The sequence below is a fragment of the Astyanax mexicanus genome, chromosome 4, assembly GCF_023375975.1.
Source record: "Astyanax mexicanus isolate ESR-SI-001 chromosome 4, AstMex3_surface, whole genome shotgun sequence".
Classification (NCBI taxonomy): domain Eukaryota; kingdom Metazoa; phylum Chordata; class Actinopteri; order Characiformes; family Acestrorhamphidae; genus Astyanax; species Astyanax mexicanus.
In genome coordinates, this window is record NC_064411.1 from 36,021,628 (window position 1) to 36,038,746 (window position 17,119).

General features: G+C 39.2%; 1 protein-coding gene across 1 annotated transcript in view; it reads right to left on the reverse strand.

Annotated features, from left to right (window-relative positions):
• Window positions 1-1,198: 1,198 nt before the first annotated feature.
• The window catches only part of cdh12a (cadherin 12, type 2a (N-cadherin 2)), a 133,172-nt gene continuing 117,251 nt past the window's right edge, over window positions 1,199-17,119 (reverse strand). The window contains exons 10-12 of the mRNA XM_049478519.1: window positions 9,639-9,753; window positions 5,976-6,227; window positions 1,199-2,421 (exon numbers count right to left, since the gene is read on the reverse strand). Coding sequence (XP_049334476.1) covers window positions 1,874-2,421; window positions 5,976-6,227; window positions 9,639-9,753 — 915 coding nt within the window. The 3' untranslated portion in view covers window positions 1,199-1,873. The remainder of the gene's footprint in view (window positions 2,422-5,975; window positions 6,228-9,638; window positions 9,754-17,119) is intronic.

Genomic DNA, 17,119 nt, shown 5'->3' on the forward strand with positions numbered 1-17,119 from the left:
TAGGCTTCAATGGCCTTCACGCAATGGAGTTACAAGAAACAGAGGTCAGAGTATATTGTGGACGTCAACATGTATTATAAAAATCAATTCAAGTCTATGTCCATCTGTTGTACTTAATGTACAAGTGTGAACAGAGACATTGTTTCTCAGAGAAGAATGGTGATAAATTGCTTAAACCACTTCCATTGGTAGTAATGTGAACGGCAAAGTGGCTTGATTTGCCTCCAACAGGAAAGTATTGTCCATGTTAACGATGTCACTGACAATGCATACATAATAACACTGAGACAACAAAAAAAATTGTCGCTGGTATACAAGCGAAACTTGGTGCCTAATCTCGATTTGAGTAGAGGACTCAAAAATGGAAGAAAGCTGGAAGACTATTTCCATAAGCGGACCTTTTCCAGCAGAAACAATATGACAAATCCAGAGTTTTAAATATTTGGTAACACTGAAAGGTTGAAAAGGTTCCAACATAGTGGCTTTATAACACATAGATTAATACTGAATAATGCATTTATAAAGCAATACTTGAATGTAACTTTTTTTTATGGTCAGGACTTAAAGTTGAATTTGTGACATTAGGTCAGCTTTATTTTGTCGGCTAGCATTTTTTCAGTATGTTTCCATATGCTTTGAGGTAGAGATGCGTTACCACTTCAGTTTGAGTGCCACTAAATCATAAAAAAAATGGGCATCTGTCTTATAACCTCTACATCCTATGGGAGGCTTTATTAGAGTAATATAGATTAAAACATACCTTCTTCACTTTAATTTAAGCTGAAAAACATATATTTTAACAGGTAGGCGCTGTCCCAGTAACACCTTTGAGGGAGAAAGCAAGACTTAGTAGATGTGGTTTATGATTGTGAAATATACAGTATAAAGATTATTCAATGTTTATGAATGTGTTATGAAGCCTTATGTAGGCATCCTTTAAATAAAGTGTTAAGGCTGAACATTTTGTGATGTCCCACAGGGTCCTGTTTTTGGGTTTATCAAGTTGATGAAAAGTGTGGCATTCACATAGTTTTTAAAGTAAAAACCTGAAGTGTGGACTTACTATTATAGGATTTAACTGCTATACGTTTGCTAATAATTTCTGATTGAATCACCAGGAAGCATATATTTTTTTGGCCAGGCCTTAAAGTCGCCAATGTTGCATTGTGCGAGTAAAAAAAGTGCAAAGACAAGCAGATCTTATCTCAAACAACTTTATTACTCAAAACGCTTGGTTCAATGCAGACACAAGTTTTGTAGAAACGGCCCACGTGGTGGAACAGCAGGCGTGGAGCGCTCCCGTGCTCCCTTTGGACGGCTTTTTAACGAGACATCAGCAATCTGCCTGGAAAATTACAGAGAGTGACGGAGGGCTTTGAACTTTATTTATTTATTTATTTCGTCCATTTGGTCCATTATTTTTGTTGATTTTTATTCTTTCTTTTTTCTGTAACAAGTTTGAAATGAGCTACAGCGTGTTGTTGCCTTTCCTCGGCATCCAGGAACGAGTCTATAACTGAGGGAGAAGAAACGAGAAAACTGTTTTTGAGGCACTTTTTCATATCAAAGCGGTGTCTTAGAATCCCCAAAAAGGGATTTTTTTTTCCCCGATGGTTCTGACAAGTACAAACGTAAAGCCGAACTTAAAATGCAATTGGAAGGATTTGTCTGTCAGTGCAACTTTCAAGACAAAAAAGAAAAAAAAGACTATACTGAAATGAGTTAAAAACAGAAATAGGTCAAAGGGAGGCATGTAGGGGGAAAAACACACCACATGCCTTTGCATCTGCTGTAGCGAGTCTTGGAGCGTTCCGCTCGGAATCAATAACGTTCCAGGCGTTTTCACAGAGCTCAGCTGAAAAATAAAATCACATCAGTCCGGCCGCTCCTCTGATCCCTCCGCCGGCGGCTGGCTGCCTCTATTTTCGGGGCGTCTCTCCGCACCTTGAGACGACTCCCTCTGGCTGAAGATTCCGGCAAGAGTCTTAAACCGTGGCCCCCAGTCCTGAATGGACCGGTAGTCTTCTTCGGGTTCAAGCGCCCAGGACTCGATCGAGCTCAAAGAGTCAGCCATCGAGCCCGAGCCCTCATAGGCGTACGTGGCCAGGGAATCGTACGGTGGCGCTGTACTGCTTGCATGGTTCTCCTGCAGACGCTGCTGTATGTATGCCCGGATGTCTTCTGTGTCCTCGGGGTTGAGGACAGGCTCAGCCTCCAGCTGTACGTCCCGGCGCGGTGGCGTCGACTCCCGCATCCCGGCTTTGGGGTTGCGCAGTGTCCCGATGTCAAAGGCGTTAGTGTCCTCCTCGCCGCCGCCCTCGTCATCATAGTGGATCACGTTGTCCCGCACGTCCTCCTTTGAGGACATCAGGGTGTCCTTCTTCTTGTGCCGCTTCATGGACACGTATAGAACCACCATCACTGCAACACAACAAACAGACATCAACATTTTTCAATTGCTGACAGAATCTTCTAAGAGGATTTAACTTATTTACAGACATCTTTTTCAAACATAAGCCACACACTGTAGCAAGTTAAACTGAATTTAAGCTTTACATGATCCTGTCCATGGGAATGAGCATATAGCACACAGGTGTGGTAGGCAAACCTGAACCTGAGCAGTTGAGGGAGGTGAAACCACTGTTCCTTCACTGCCTTGTCGACATCCCCACCATTTGCAGGTCCCAAGAAATCAAATCAACACCCTTTAGGTTCCAAGACTGTTTCTTCAATAGACCTTTGAGCCAAAGTTGCATCTTATTCCAATGGCAGAATATCTGATACTTCATATAAGAGTATTTATGGCAGGGTTGGGTGTTTGATACCCAATGTTGGAGCCTTGAGCAGGGCCACTGTTGGCCACTAAGCAAGACCAGTAACCCTCACTGCTTCCCTGGCTTCCTTTAACCCTCAGTGCTCTTCTGGGCTTCATGGCTTATGGGTTCAATGCCCGGTTCTGACAAGTTGCCACTCTTGGCCCCTTGAGCAATGCCCTGAACCTTCACTGCTTCTTAGGCATTGCAGTGATGGCAGCTCACTACTTGTGCAAGACTGTGAGGCACAGATGCGGTTAAAGACTTAAGACACGTTCCATCTGTGTGTCCAACACAAGTATTTTGTATATGGTTGATCTGCCAGGGGTTCTACCGGGCCTGGAGTCTATCTAGCATCACAAGTTACAAAGCAGTAATACACCCTAGAGGCAATTCAGCAAATCTAATTAATTTTCATTGGGCATATTTGGGAGAATATTGAAAGAATACTGAAAAAATCTAAATAAACATTTGCTATAGAATCTAGAATTCGACATCTCCAGCCTACTCGTCGCTGGCCACAGCCTTTACCAACACTTTACATGTATTGGGTTTGCAAGCATGAGTTCATGCTTGGCACGCTAATGGAAATTCCCCCCATTCCACATTAAAGTGCAATCTGTATTCAAGACCCTTTCCCCAAACAGGGGAAGGCCAAAGTGCAAATATGTCTCTTTGGAAGGAATAAGAATGAGAAGAATGAAAGAGAGTGTTGGCTACCTGTCCTGTAAAAATGAAATTGAGAATTTGACATTGTCATGCTTGAGGTATTAACCTTTTTCTTACAAAAAACGGTAATACCTCACATATCTGCAGACAGCAAGTGTGTTATTTGTGGGAAGGTCACAACATTAATTGATGCTTTTCTAGAGATTGGTTGGTGAGAAATGGGTTGCACTTATGACCTTGTAATCACAGGAAGTGTCCAGAGCAGACATTTTTTGGGAGCTCCTTCCCTGGATTGACAAGACATCTTTCAAAACTGACATGATTCTCAAAGACAGTTGAAGACAGTTTTTATCTTTGTGAGAGATGACAGAGAGAGAAAGACAGATTACTACTACTATTGTTTCTGTTGCTACTATTATTCCGATACACTTTCTACTACTACTACTACTACTACTACTACTACTACTAGTACTACTACCATGGTCACTTTTAAGACTTCTACTACCACTGCTACTACTATCAGCTGTTGCTACTACTACTACTACTATTACTACTACTGCTAATTCTGCTTTTGCGTCTATTACTCCTACCCTTACTAACTCCACTACTGCTTCTACTATTACTACTGATACTTCTACTACTACTTCTACTACCAGTACTATTTCCTCTATTACTACTGCTACTACTATTACCTTCAATACTACTACTACTACTATTTCTGCTTTTTCTACTATTACCCCTATCTTTAGGTATTCCACTACTGCTTCTACTACTATTACTACTACTTCTGCTGTTGCTTCTATTACTCCTACCCTTACTAACTCCACTACTGCTTCTACTATTCCTACTGATACTTCTACTACTACTTCTACTACCAGTACTATTTCCTCTATTACTACTGCTACTACTATTACCTTTAGTACTACTACTACTATTTCTGCTGTCTCTACTATTACCCCTATCTTTAGGTATTCCACTACTGCTTCTACTATTCCTACTGATACTTCTACTACTAATCCTACTACTATTACTATCTCCTCTACTACTACTGCTACTACTATTACCTTTAATACTATTACTATTATTTGCTCTGTTTTTACTACTACCCATACTCACTATTTCCACTACTCTTTTACTACTATTACCACTACCATGGCCAACTTTATTACTACTATTACTAATTTTACTGGTGCTCCTAAAATGACTTCCACTACTATTATTATCTCATATACTACTACTACTACTACTACTACTATTACCTTTACTACTACTACTACTACTACTACCACCCCTACTACTACCATGGTCACCTTTATTACTACTATTACTAATGTCACTGGTGCTCCTAAAATTACTACCACTTCCACTATGGTTGTCATTACTACTACCACCACTACTGGTGTTACTTGTACTATCAGCTACTAGTTACTACCACTACTGCCATTACTACTACAATTTCTGCATCTACACCACTACAACTACTATTGGCATTACTACTGTTATTACTGCTCCTACTGATACTGCTACAACTACTATTACTGCTGCCGCTGCTATCACTGCTACTGTCACTACTACTACTACTACTACTACTACTATTACTACATCTACCACCACTATCACCTCAGCCAGTACTACTATGAAACTAGTACTATAGTTATTCCTATTACTGTCACTACTACTACTTCTGCTATTGCTACTATTACCATTACTCTTACTGTTACACTTTTACTACTGCCGTTACTACTATTGTTACAACTACTACCACTACTCCTACTACCACCACCACAACTACTACAACTACTGCTACTACCACTAAGACCATTACATCTACTGTAACACATCTGCTACTACTATGCTATGAATACTGTTACTACCACTCCTACTACTGTTACTACAATTGCTATCACTACTGCTATTGGCATTACTACTACTGATAATGACTTAGAAAGGGGCAGAAGAGGAAAAAAAATAAGATAAGTAAGAAAAAATGAGAGTAGTAGAAAGAATGAGAGAACAACAGAAACCGAGAGCTCGACAGGAAAGAGAGCAAGGTAGGGTAAGAGTGACAGAAAGAGAGAGAGAGAGAGAGAGAAAGGGAGGGAGGGATTCAACTCACAAGGGCAATAAATTAGACCTAAATACTGTAGGTTTTAAAGGCAAGAAGCAGCGTGAGAAATTGGCTAAATAAAGCTGTGACTGTAATTAAGAAAGCGTTATACATTTTTCTTCTTCTGTTCCAGTTTCACATCGCCATCAGTTAAATCTATTATTTCTACTGCAGTGCCCTCTAGTGGTCAAAAAATAAAGTTTATATTGTGTTTCACTGGTGTGTGGAGGCTGCAAAGCATCAGCAGCTAGAATAACCGCTACCAGTGTACTCTGGAACACATCTTTTTAACTCAAGCTCTCTCTCTCTCTCTCCCTCTCTCTCTCTCTCTTTCTCTCTCTCCTTCTCTGTGTCAGTGTCAGTTATCACATCTGAACGCTGCTTACCCAGCAGAATGAGCATGCAGAGCAGAATGGCCACCAGCGCTCCGGTGCTGAGGCCCATGGCCAGGAAAACAGCCTCGGCGCTGCAGGACAGTACGGACCCCTCGCCGTCACACGCGCACACTCTCACGCTCAGCGTCCCCGTGCTGCTCTGGATAGGATAACCACTGTCCTCCACCACCACCGGCACCAGATACACACTCTTCTCTCTCCGCTGGAAGCCTGCTCTCCTCGTCACCACCCCCGCCGTGTTATCTGCAATAAAACATAAAACAGTAATCATATCAATGATAATAATGAACGTAATGTAAAATACTGTTATTACTAACACTCTTTAGTACTAATAACATTGCTTTAAATACATATTTCTACCTATAGAGCTACTACACTTCTATTACTACTACTACTACAGTACCACTACTAATACCAACACTACACTAGTACGACTTACCACCACCACCAGCACGACTACCATTGTTACTCCTATTAATAGTAGTAGTAGTAGTACTAATACTACCACACCTACCACACTACTAGATCACTCCTCAACTACCTCTATCTACAGTATATTTGCACTACTACTCTGCTATAACTATTGGTACAAGTAATAATATTACTACCACTACTACTAATGTTAGCATTAATACCTCAAATGTAACTATTCCTACTACTAAAAACAATATACAAACACTACTTACAGTAATTATCTTATTACCACCACAATGTCTACTACAGTTACTACTACTACCACCACTTCTAACACTCCCTACTACTACTACCAGTACTATTAATAGCCCTGCTAGGTCATACATAATACTAAAACTACAACTAGTAGCACCACTACTGCTTTTTTAATAATAATACTGTCACTATAGTTACTATCACTATCACTACTCCTACTACAGTCAGTGCTATTAATAGCAATGCTACTTCTTTTACTACTACTACTACTACTACTATCACTAGTTCAACTGATTATACCACCACTACTGCTATTAACAAACTGCTATGAATAACATTAACCCTACTACTAGTGGTATCCTACAAATACTACAAATAGTACCACTACTACTAGTAATACCAATAATTTTATTCAATACTACTACCACACCTGCCACACTACTAGATCACTCCTCCCACCACCACCACTGTCTATGTATCTATATTGCTACTACTACTAGAACTACCACTATTACTACTATTAGTAGTGTCTTAACTGCTCACTGCTTCTCTATAACCCTATTACTATGACAATTTATTTTGCTACTACCACCACAACTCTACTGATACTGCTGCAATTATTACCACTAATAACACTCCCAAAGCTTGCAATTTAGTACCACTGTTGTCAATATTACTACTACTAATAATACTACTACTAATACTACTACTGCTATTACAAACACTACTACTACTACTACCACCACTACCAATACACAAAAGGCTGATATTTAGTATCGCTGTTGTCAATACTACTACTGCTACTGTTTCTACTACTAACACTCACAAAACTGGTATTTTAGTACAACTATTGTCAATACTACTATAATACTCTCAATACTGTCAATAATACTACTAATACTACTAATAGTACCATTAGTACTACAACAACAATGACCAATTACAGTTATTGCTACTACTACTACTACTACTACCAGTTATATCAATAGCCCTACTGATCCTTTTATAATACTAACACTACCACAACTACTAGTAACTCTAATACTACTTTTATTAATACCACTGTCACCATTGCTACTATCACTATCACTACCCCTACTACTGCCAGTAATACTACCACAACTACTACCACTACTACACTACAACTACTACCACCATGACCATTACCCCGATCACTATTCATACTAGTCAAAAATATAAACATAAATAATACTAACACTACTGCTATAATAATAATAATAATAATAATGCATTTTATTTTTATAGCGCTTTTCCGGATACTCAAAGACGCTTTACATTGCATAAAAAAAAAAAAAAAAAAACACAATATGAAAATACATAGTAAAATAATCAACATCATCATCATCATCATCATCAACATCATCAATACCATACAATAGAAATCAAATAGAGCAAAACAATCAATGCATAAAAGATAGAAAATTAAAAATTTAATTTAATGAGTTAAAAACAGCTATGGTAGTACTGCCACTGTTTATTAATTAAACACCACCCCCAGGAAAAGCACCCCCTCTCAGAGCATATTTCTAAGTAAAGTCAAAGCGCTTTTATCAAGAAGACGGTGCGTAAGCACTGCAGAGAGGGGGTGCTTTTCCTGGCGGGGGTGCAGATTTAGGCACTACTATGGTGCCGATTTCAGCACCCCCGCCACGAAAAGCACCCCCTCACGAGAGAGGCTGCAGGTGACATGACAATTTTTCATTATTTCATAGGAGTCAGAGTAGCTTAGAACAGTATCTTAGGTACTTTCATTTATTTAAAAAAGTTAAAGCCAAGAAGACATACGTGCGTGCTCCCGAGAGGAGGTGCTTTTCCTGGCGGGGATGCTGAAATCGGCACAACAACACCACTATCACTATTGCTACTACTAATATAATGCTACTAATCACTACAATTAGCATTGTTAATATCACTACTAAAGCACACAGCAGTGTCATTTTTTTTTTAGCTGAGCTGCAAGAAACTGAACATGCTTTGGAGACCGTGACCACAGTGGACCACCCGGGTGGCAAAGGTCTCAGAGCTGGTGTTTTTTAAGGATTAGCTTGACACATGGAGGCGTGCCAGTCTGGAGCGGTGAGGTGACCGACCCCGTCGCGGGGGGTTATTTCCACCTGGGCTGCTGGCCGATCTCTCCTGACAGGGCGGGAGGCGTCGATGCACCTTGCGCTCGCTCGCCATGCGTCGCCCTGAGTCACCCTGTCTCTCTGGATCAGAGCGGACGATACTACAGAGCGCTGGAAACTTCGGCGCTCGGGGTGCTGCAACCTCGGTGAGAAAAGCTGCGAGCAGCTGTACGGACGGATCAGACGCGGCTTTGTGGGATGCGTCTACCACATGGCACGGGGCTAATTTGGTTTAAAGGGCTCATATCATTGTAAATTTACTCTCGTTATTATGTTTATTTTTTTTATTTACTGAACATATCCTCGCTGTCCTATGAAAAACACTTTTTTTCCATTTTTGTCGATTTTTAGTTTAATACGTAATTTGAACAGAGAAACTGTCCCTTACACTGTGCCAAAATTTCTTGATGAACGGACCAATAGAAACTCCTCAAAATGACCTGAAATAAACTCTTTTTACATTGACTTCCATTGAAAGTTTACAAGTTTTTTCTCTCTCCTGTAAAGTTGCTGTTTTAGAGATAAGTGTTTTTCATTGGACAGCGACGATATAAAGACACAAAAAGAGCAAAAAAATTATGAAGTCATAGCCATGAACCATGATTGCTTCTTTAGTTTGCAGCTGGTTAGCTCCCCTAATGTCCCTAATATAGTAGTATGAAGTGTTGTTACTGTACTGAGGGGAGTACAAGACAGTACAAGCCAATCAGAATAGACATCATTTGCATAAATCCATTTAATATACTGTAGGCAAAGAAGCAGAAAACATGAAATCTTCTCTGAGATTCATGTTAATATTTTAGTCACTCCACACAATACTAACATGAATGTTACTTACTTCCATAGTCTCTGATGGTGAAGTTCCTATTTCTGACGTCTCTTGGAGATTTGAAGAAGAACCGGTGTCCTACATGAGGCATGTCTCTGTCTGTTGCACTGAGGATCTCAACCACCTGCACATAATAAAGAAAACAGAAATGTAATTTCAGTGCTGAGGGGTGAAAAGGTCAGAAATATTAAATATTCGACACATATTAGCCTTAAATCCAAAGCTTGTTCCTCCATTAAGACAAAACAAAACAAACAAGGTATGTTTTGTCATGCCCATGCCCAAAGCTTTTTAATTTCATTAGCCACATGAAAGTTTTTGGGGTTGAGAATGCATTTCCATGATTTGGTAAAGGGCCTGGCCTCAGGACTGAAGGCCGTAGGAGCAAATTACAGCTTACTGTGCTGCTGTGTAAATCTGCCATCAATATATGTGAAGATGGTAATTGGTAAAATGTAAGTCAACTGTATATCAAGACTTTGATATAAACTTAATAAATCTATTTAGTTGGAAAATACAAAAATGGTCATGCAGCTTGTCAACAGCTGCCGGAGCCCTGAGAGAGCACAATTTGCCTTGCTCTCTCAGGGTCGGTAGGTGGCGCTTTTTTCCCCTCAATGCTCCAAAGGATGATGTTGATCAGCACAAGGCATCTGTGAGTTGATGTATCGGAACCGAGTCGTTTCAATGCTGCATCAGAAAATAGGGAAAAATGTGAAATAAATAAAAAAAGGGGAAACAATCAGTGCAATCAGTGCTGACAGGATGCTTAGAGGTGCCTTTATTATTTGCATTTAGTATAAGTAAAGGTTATTAATAACAATCATAGAACACGATGGAAAATTAGCTATAACATAGGGCCCTGTTTTAGTGAAGTATAGGCGAGCTGTCAGCTGTCTGTCTTAGCTAGCATAAAAGTGAGCCTTGCGTGGCTTGAAATGTGCAAAAGAAATGAAATAATTATCTTAAGTAATCATGGGTGTGTCACTTGCCATTCCCTTTAAGAGCCAGGTGTGCTCTGACTTTGGCAGATTGTTATTTTAAAGGTGCAGCGCTTTTAGTTTTCTAAGCAGAGCAAACTGACCACACTGTGTTCACGCTGTGAGGGTGCGTGAGCACGTCATTAACAGGAATGTTGTTTTATTTTGTATTCTGTTTATTTTTGATGTAAAAGTTGGGTTTGTGCACTTCTGCCACTTTGCCCTTGTGTGTGTGTGTATAACATGCAGGGATACACACATATTGAGTGTGCTTTGAGCACACTTGCATTGCCAAGATAGCAATGAACGTCTGACGAGTGACTGTTGTCAGGGTTTTTATCAGTCAGTGGAGCACCTGTGTTTTCCATTGCCAAGATAGATATACGCAAGCAATTTACCTGAACACACCTCACTTTCAGACTACCACATCCAGTGGTGGAAATATTTTATATTCTTTAACTCTGACGCTATTTTAACTGTGTTGGCGAAAGGCATGAGCATAGACTCTTGGCAGGGTGTAAGATAGTAATACTGTATAGCAGATAATACTGCATAGATAATAAACGTGTCTTCTGTTTTCACTGAACTCCTACTTTTTTAACTACCCAACACAGAGAAAAGTGATTCTGATCTAATGATCTGTAATCCATTGGGTGGTGCGCTGACACTGCAGTAGCAGGACGCTCAGAACAGCGTCCCGCTGCGCGGATCAAAGGCTAGACACTCCGAAGTGCATGCACGCTGAGAAGACTGACACGTGTCAAGAGGAATAGTGTCAGTGCACGACGACACCTGGATATATTCTCTCTTGGAGTGATAGAACACCCACAGAGTGCTGGGATCTGAGTTATGTTGCTATCTATCAAACAAGTGAAGCAGCTGAGTGTAAATTTGTTCCTGAGGCTGTCACTGTTGGTTATGATGGTGATCATGCACTATATATACTGTTCCTTTGCTCGTATGGGATGTGGCAAAAGTCATTGGGCATGATATTAGATCCATGTCCTATGACATTTGGAAAGAACCCAATGCAACAGAGTTCAAATTTATATATATATATATATATATATATATATATATATATATATATATATATATATATATATATATATATATATGTGTGTTTTATTGTTAGAATTCCCCAAAATTCTTCTTCTTATGTTTGCCTATATTAATATGGAGTGGCTAGGTTGGGATGGCTCCTCCCCTTTCCCCCTCTTATATTTCCTCCCCTACCAGTGTTGGGCACGTTACTTTGAAAAGGTAATTAGTTATAGTTACTCGTTACTTCTTCAAAAAAGTAACTGAGTTACTAACGGAGTTACTCCACTATAAAAGTAATTAGTTACCAGTAGTTACCAACTATTGCGTTACTTTTTATTATTCGCCCGTCAAAAAAAAGGAAATCAATTATGCATTTACTATTATTATTAGGAAAATAACAAACGAAAATAAACCCAAAATGTTGACAAAAATATAATCTAACAAATTTCAAAAAAACTAAACGAAATTCTGCACACAACCAAAGAAAATTACTAAAACGTGTAATACTGAAAAAAGCGTAAAAACGCGTCTGGGGATGAAATTAAACAAACCAAGCCACACTCAAAAGAAATATGTATATATAAACAAAACAAAATAATGGACAAAAACAACAATTTAATGCCCGTTAAAATGGTATTAATATAACAGCTTCACCAAAAGGGAATAGAGCTTAGATCGGGCCCAAAAATCCGACCCGACCCAGCCCGAGCCCGTGCACGTTCTGCCCAAGCCCTACCCAACCCTAACCATAAACTGTCATTATGAGCCCGACCCGAACCGCCCCATAAACTGTCTGTTTTCGGGCTGATTGAATGAGCGAAATATAATCAGAATTATGTTATTTAACACTGTAACATAGAAGCATAGAACTATTATTTAATTTAAATTATTTTTAAGAACAGCTACACACAGTGCTGCAAGTCAAACGCGCAGGCGTTCACGTGCGCCCAGAGCTACGTGATTACATTTTTCATTTTTATTATAGTTTAATTTTATTTTGTTTTTATTTTTTCTGTTCAGTAAGTTTTTAGGGTGGGATTGCTAGCGCGAGCGCTTTACACAAGAACTAACGGACCACGAGGTGCTGCGCACTCGGCACAACACCGCCCGCTGTACAACTCCGCTGTACAACAGCGCTTATAAATAAATTAAACACGAAAATGAGGGTATTTTATCAGTAGTTTCAGTTTGTTTTAGTTAGTTTTATAAACACAAAACACAGTTCGAGATAGTAATGTTTTTTCCTTTGAATTACCGTTTTTATTAGATTCAGTTAACACAAATGTTTTTTCACTTTCCGCTATTTCGTTCGCTTTAGTGAACAATAATAATTGGTTACTTAGCAACATTGTGATTATCACACCAGAGCTTTATATAAAATAAAAATAGGAGCCCGATTTCGGGTCGGTCCTCGGGTCAGGTGCTTAACGTCCTTAATTCTGAACTTGGGCTGTCCACGGCGATCACTGAATTAATTAGAGCACGCAAATCATCACAATTGTGCCTCACTTCACCACGCCAAACCACAGGCACAGCGGCCAGAAGCTCAAGTTCACCGGAAACAGGGAGGTTAACCAGGGCAAAGTGAAGTTAAAAAAAAAGTTCATAGAGCTGCTAAAGTAACGTGCAGTAACGGGGTGTCGGAAATGGTAACGGCGTTATAGTTAAAGTCAGAGTAATTAGTTAGATTACTCGTTACTGAAAAAAGTAACTGCGTTAGTAACGCCGTTAGTTTTAACGCCGTTACTCCCAACACTGCCCCCTACCCTGCCTCTTTCCTTTTGTACATGATGTGAAATGGAGAAGTAGGTGTCAGAAAGTGCTCTGATTTTAATCCAAAAATAATCCTATACTATAAGATCATCATAAAACTCTATTTTTTAATTGCTCTATATATGTCCCCAAGTTTAACAACAACAATTGTGCATTAAAATATATTATAAATTATAGAATAATGTGTGTGCACTGCTAATGCTACAGCACATGGTCTATGCTAGCATGCAGGCTAACTAGCAAAATAATTATTCCCTGTTTTTATATGTTTTTATACTAACTAAAGAGAGGAGTGGAGAGGTGAAAAGAGGTGCCAACCTATCCAGAGCTAAAGGCTGTTTATTTCTGTTTATCAGGTGTCAGTAGTTTTTATTTTATATGCGTTGCAAAAGTTTAAAGAGCGGTTAGGCTAAGCGGCTAAATATCTAAGCTAGTTATGCTAGTTTGAGCATGTTTTAACCTATGAAATGCTAAGCTATACATCTGTTACTCTGTAATGAAGTTTATTAGCGTGTGAGCCTGTAAATCTAATTCATGTAAATATTGAATATGTGCCTTTTGTACATGATGTGTAATGGAGAGAGTGGAGTGGAGAGGAGAAAAGAGGTGCCAACCTATCCAGAGCTAAAGGCTGTTTATTTCTATCAGGTATGAGGAGATTTTATTTTATTTGTGTTAAAAAAAAGTTTAAAGAGCGGTTAGGCTAAGCGGCTTAATGGCTAAGCTAGTTGTGCTAGTTTGAGCATGTTTTAACCTATGAAATGCTAAGCTATACATCTGTTACTCTGTAATTAAGTTTATTAGCGTGTGAGCCTGTAAATCTAATTCATGTAAATATTGAATATGTGCCCTTTTGTACATGATGTGTAATGGAGAGAGTGGAGTGGAGAGGAGAAAAGAGGTGCCAACCTATCCAGAGCTAAAGGCTGTTTATTTCTGTTTATCAGATTAAAACCCAGTAAAAACACAACGCAGATTCTTTCATCTGTAACGACCGGTTACACCAACATAGTTCATGTTTTGTTTGGTCAACTTGATTTTATTTGTTAATAGACAATCATTCCTGCGTTTAAGGCCTGTAGCACATTGAGGAAATAGTTGGGAGGGGGTCAATTTAAGGTTCATAATGACGTAAAAAAATAATAAATAAATAAATAGGTAAAGTCAACTGGTCTTTAACCAGCCAAAATGGGCACATGTCAACCCACTGCCTATTGAGCTCCGCTGGCTACCAGTTGCTGCTCATATTATAAATTCAAAGCTCTTACTATCGCCTACAAGCTGATGACAGGACAGGCTCCTTCCTACTTGCATTCACTCCCAAAGGTCTATGTTACCTCCTGGCAAATCAATCCAGACTGTTCTAATACAGAGTTCCCCAATGGTGGACCAAGCTACCTTCCACTACCAGATCAGGAGAATCTCTCGCTATCTTTTAGAAACTCTTTAAGACAGAGCTCTTCAAAGAGCACTTACTCTCCTAACACCTCTAACACACTAACTACTTCTAACCTCATTTCCTTCTTCCCCTCCCTTGCTCCTCTATCACAACTATTTTCCGTTGGCCTCCTTTAGGCCCTGTCAAAAAATGCCCTGTGTTTTTGTCTTAACTTCTATGTCCTCTATTGATAAATGTACATCATTATTTGTATTATTAAAAAGTTATTATTAAAATAATTAAAAATTATTCATTTTGACTACACAATATATACAACTCAGCTCTGGAAAACATTAAGAGACCAGTCAGTTTCTAAATCAGTTTCTCTGATTTTGCTATTTATAGGTATATGTTTCAGTAAAATTAACATTCTTATTCTAGTTTTATTCTATAAACTACAGCCATTTCTCCCAAATTCCAAATAAAAATATTGTCATTTAGAGCATTCATTTGCAGAAATGGCTGAAATAACAAAAAAAATATGCAGAGCTTTCAGATCTCAAATAATGCAAAGAAAACAAGTTCTTATTCACAAAGTTCATAGAGTTGAGAAATCAATATTTGGTGGAATAACCCTGCTTTTTTTAATCACAGTTTTCATGCATGTTGGCATGTTCTCCTCCACCAGTCTTACTCACTGCTTTTGGATAACTTTATGCCACTCCTGGTGCAAAAATTCAAGCAGTTTAACTTGGTTTGATGGCTTGTGATCATCTATCTTCCTCTTGCTTATATTCCAGAGCTTTTCAATTTGGTAAAATTAAAGTAACTCATCATTTTAAGTGGTCTCCTATTTTTTTCCAGAGCTGTGTTTTTATTAAATCATTCAAGCAATCAGCTGGAATTTCAGTGCATAAAGGGCAAGTACAAGAGAAAGTCTGAGCTAAAGACCAGGTATCTCCAATCCAATCCCTCAGATGACACTGAATCAAGAACCATTATTGAGCAACAGCTCACAGCACCACATGGGGTTCTAAGGGGTTACTTTGCCAACACTTATCAAGCAAGTCAAACTCAGCAATAAAATACAAATAATTCTAACATGCTAGTCTTTTTTCGGACGCTCCGACGGCGTCACTCACGTCAAATGACTGCTCTTTGACTATGTCATACAGCACGGACCTTTATCACTCGTGACACTAAAATTCGGATGATTTGTCGGCTCCGACAAAATCGGGTCAAAATTGAGCTAAATTTGTGTAGTCTGATTCAGGCATAAGACAGGTCTGCATGATAAATGCAAAAAAGAAACACCTAACATTTTTAATTGCTTGAAATCGTTGGTGCCAAAATGTAAGAAGGACTCAAAACTACAAGAGAAAGAGGTAAATGCTTTTAAAAAAATGCATCCCTACTTTTTTTTATGTGCTACAAGCCTTAAATTCATGAATGGATATGCGTAATTTTCCATACTAGGCACTGGGCAACTGAGTTTGTTTATGAGAAAAGCTGTCCCCATACAATACTTATACTAATAAATGTGTAGAGCATATGTGCTGGGAACATACGCTCATTAAAATGAAGTAATTATGTTTAATATATTAAGTGCAATAGCCCTAAAGCAGAGCCAGCAAAGGGGTGTGACGGTTCAGTGTGTGTGTGTGATAATGTGTCTGGGTTTGTAAATCAGGTTCCAGAGGAGAGGAGTTCTTCTCTCCGGCAGTGTGATTCTTTTTTAGGAGTTGGTTGAAGCGGAGCTGCTGTCGGCGCTGTGTGAAGGGAGGGCTCAGGGGGTCGCTGATAGTTCTGCGAGAGTGCCACTCTTTCAGCAAGAAAAGAGGAGATCAAGGTACGTTTCACACACTTTTACCCACAACACCCTGAACAACAGCAGCACTGCCTCAGAAGACACACACACACACACACACACTTCCTCTTTCTTAGTATATCTCTCTTCTCTATTTGTGTGTATCTATTTGTGTCTGCATTTTCTGTTTCAGTCCTTTCTCTCTCTCTCTTGCCAGGAGAGGAGACACATATAACCTGAGTAAATATATAAAAAAAACACTTTTTCAATGATAATTTAAACTTTGACATCTCTGCGGAGGACTTGTGGCCCTCTCTTTTTTTGCAGAATTGTTTTATTTCTGCCACATTGGAGGGATTTCCAGCATGAACAGCCACTCAAAAACCTTCGTATTTTATTTTAGTTTTTTAAGTCGTTCAGAGGTGGACTTGTTTGTGTCTTTGGAGCATTGTCCTGCTGCAGAACCCAAGTAAGCCTGAGCTTGTGGTCATTACCAGATGGCCGGATA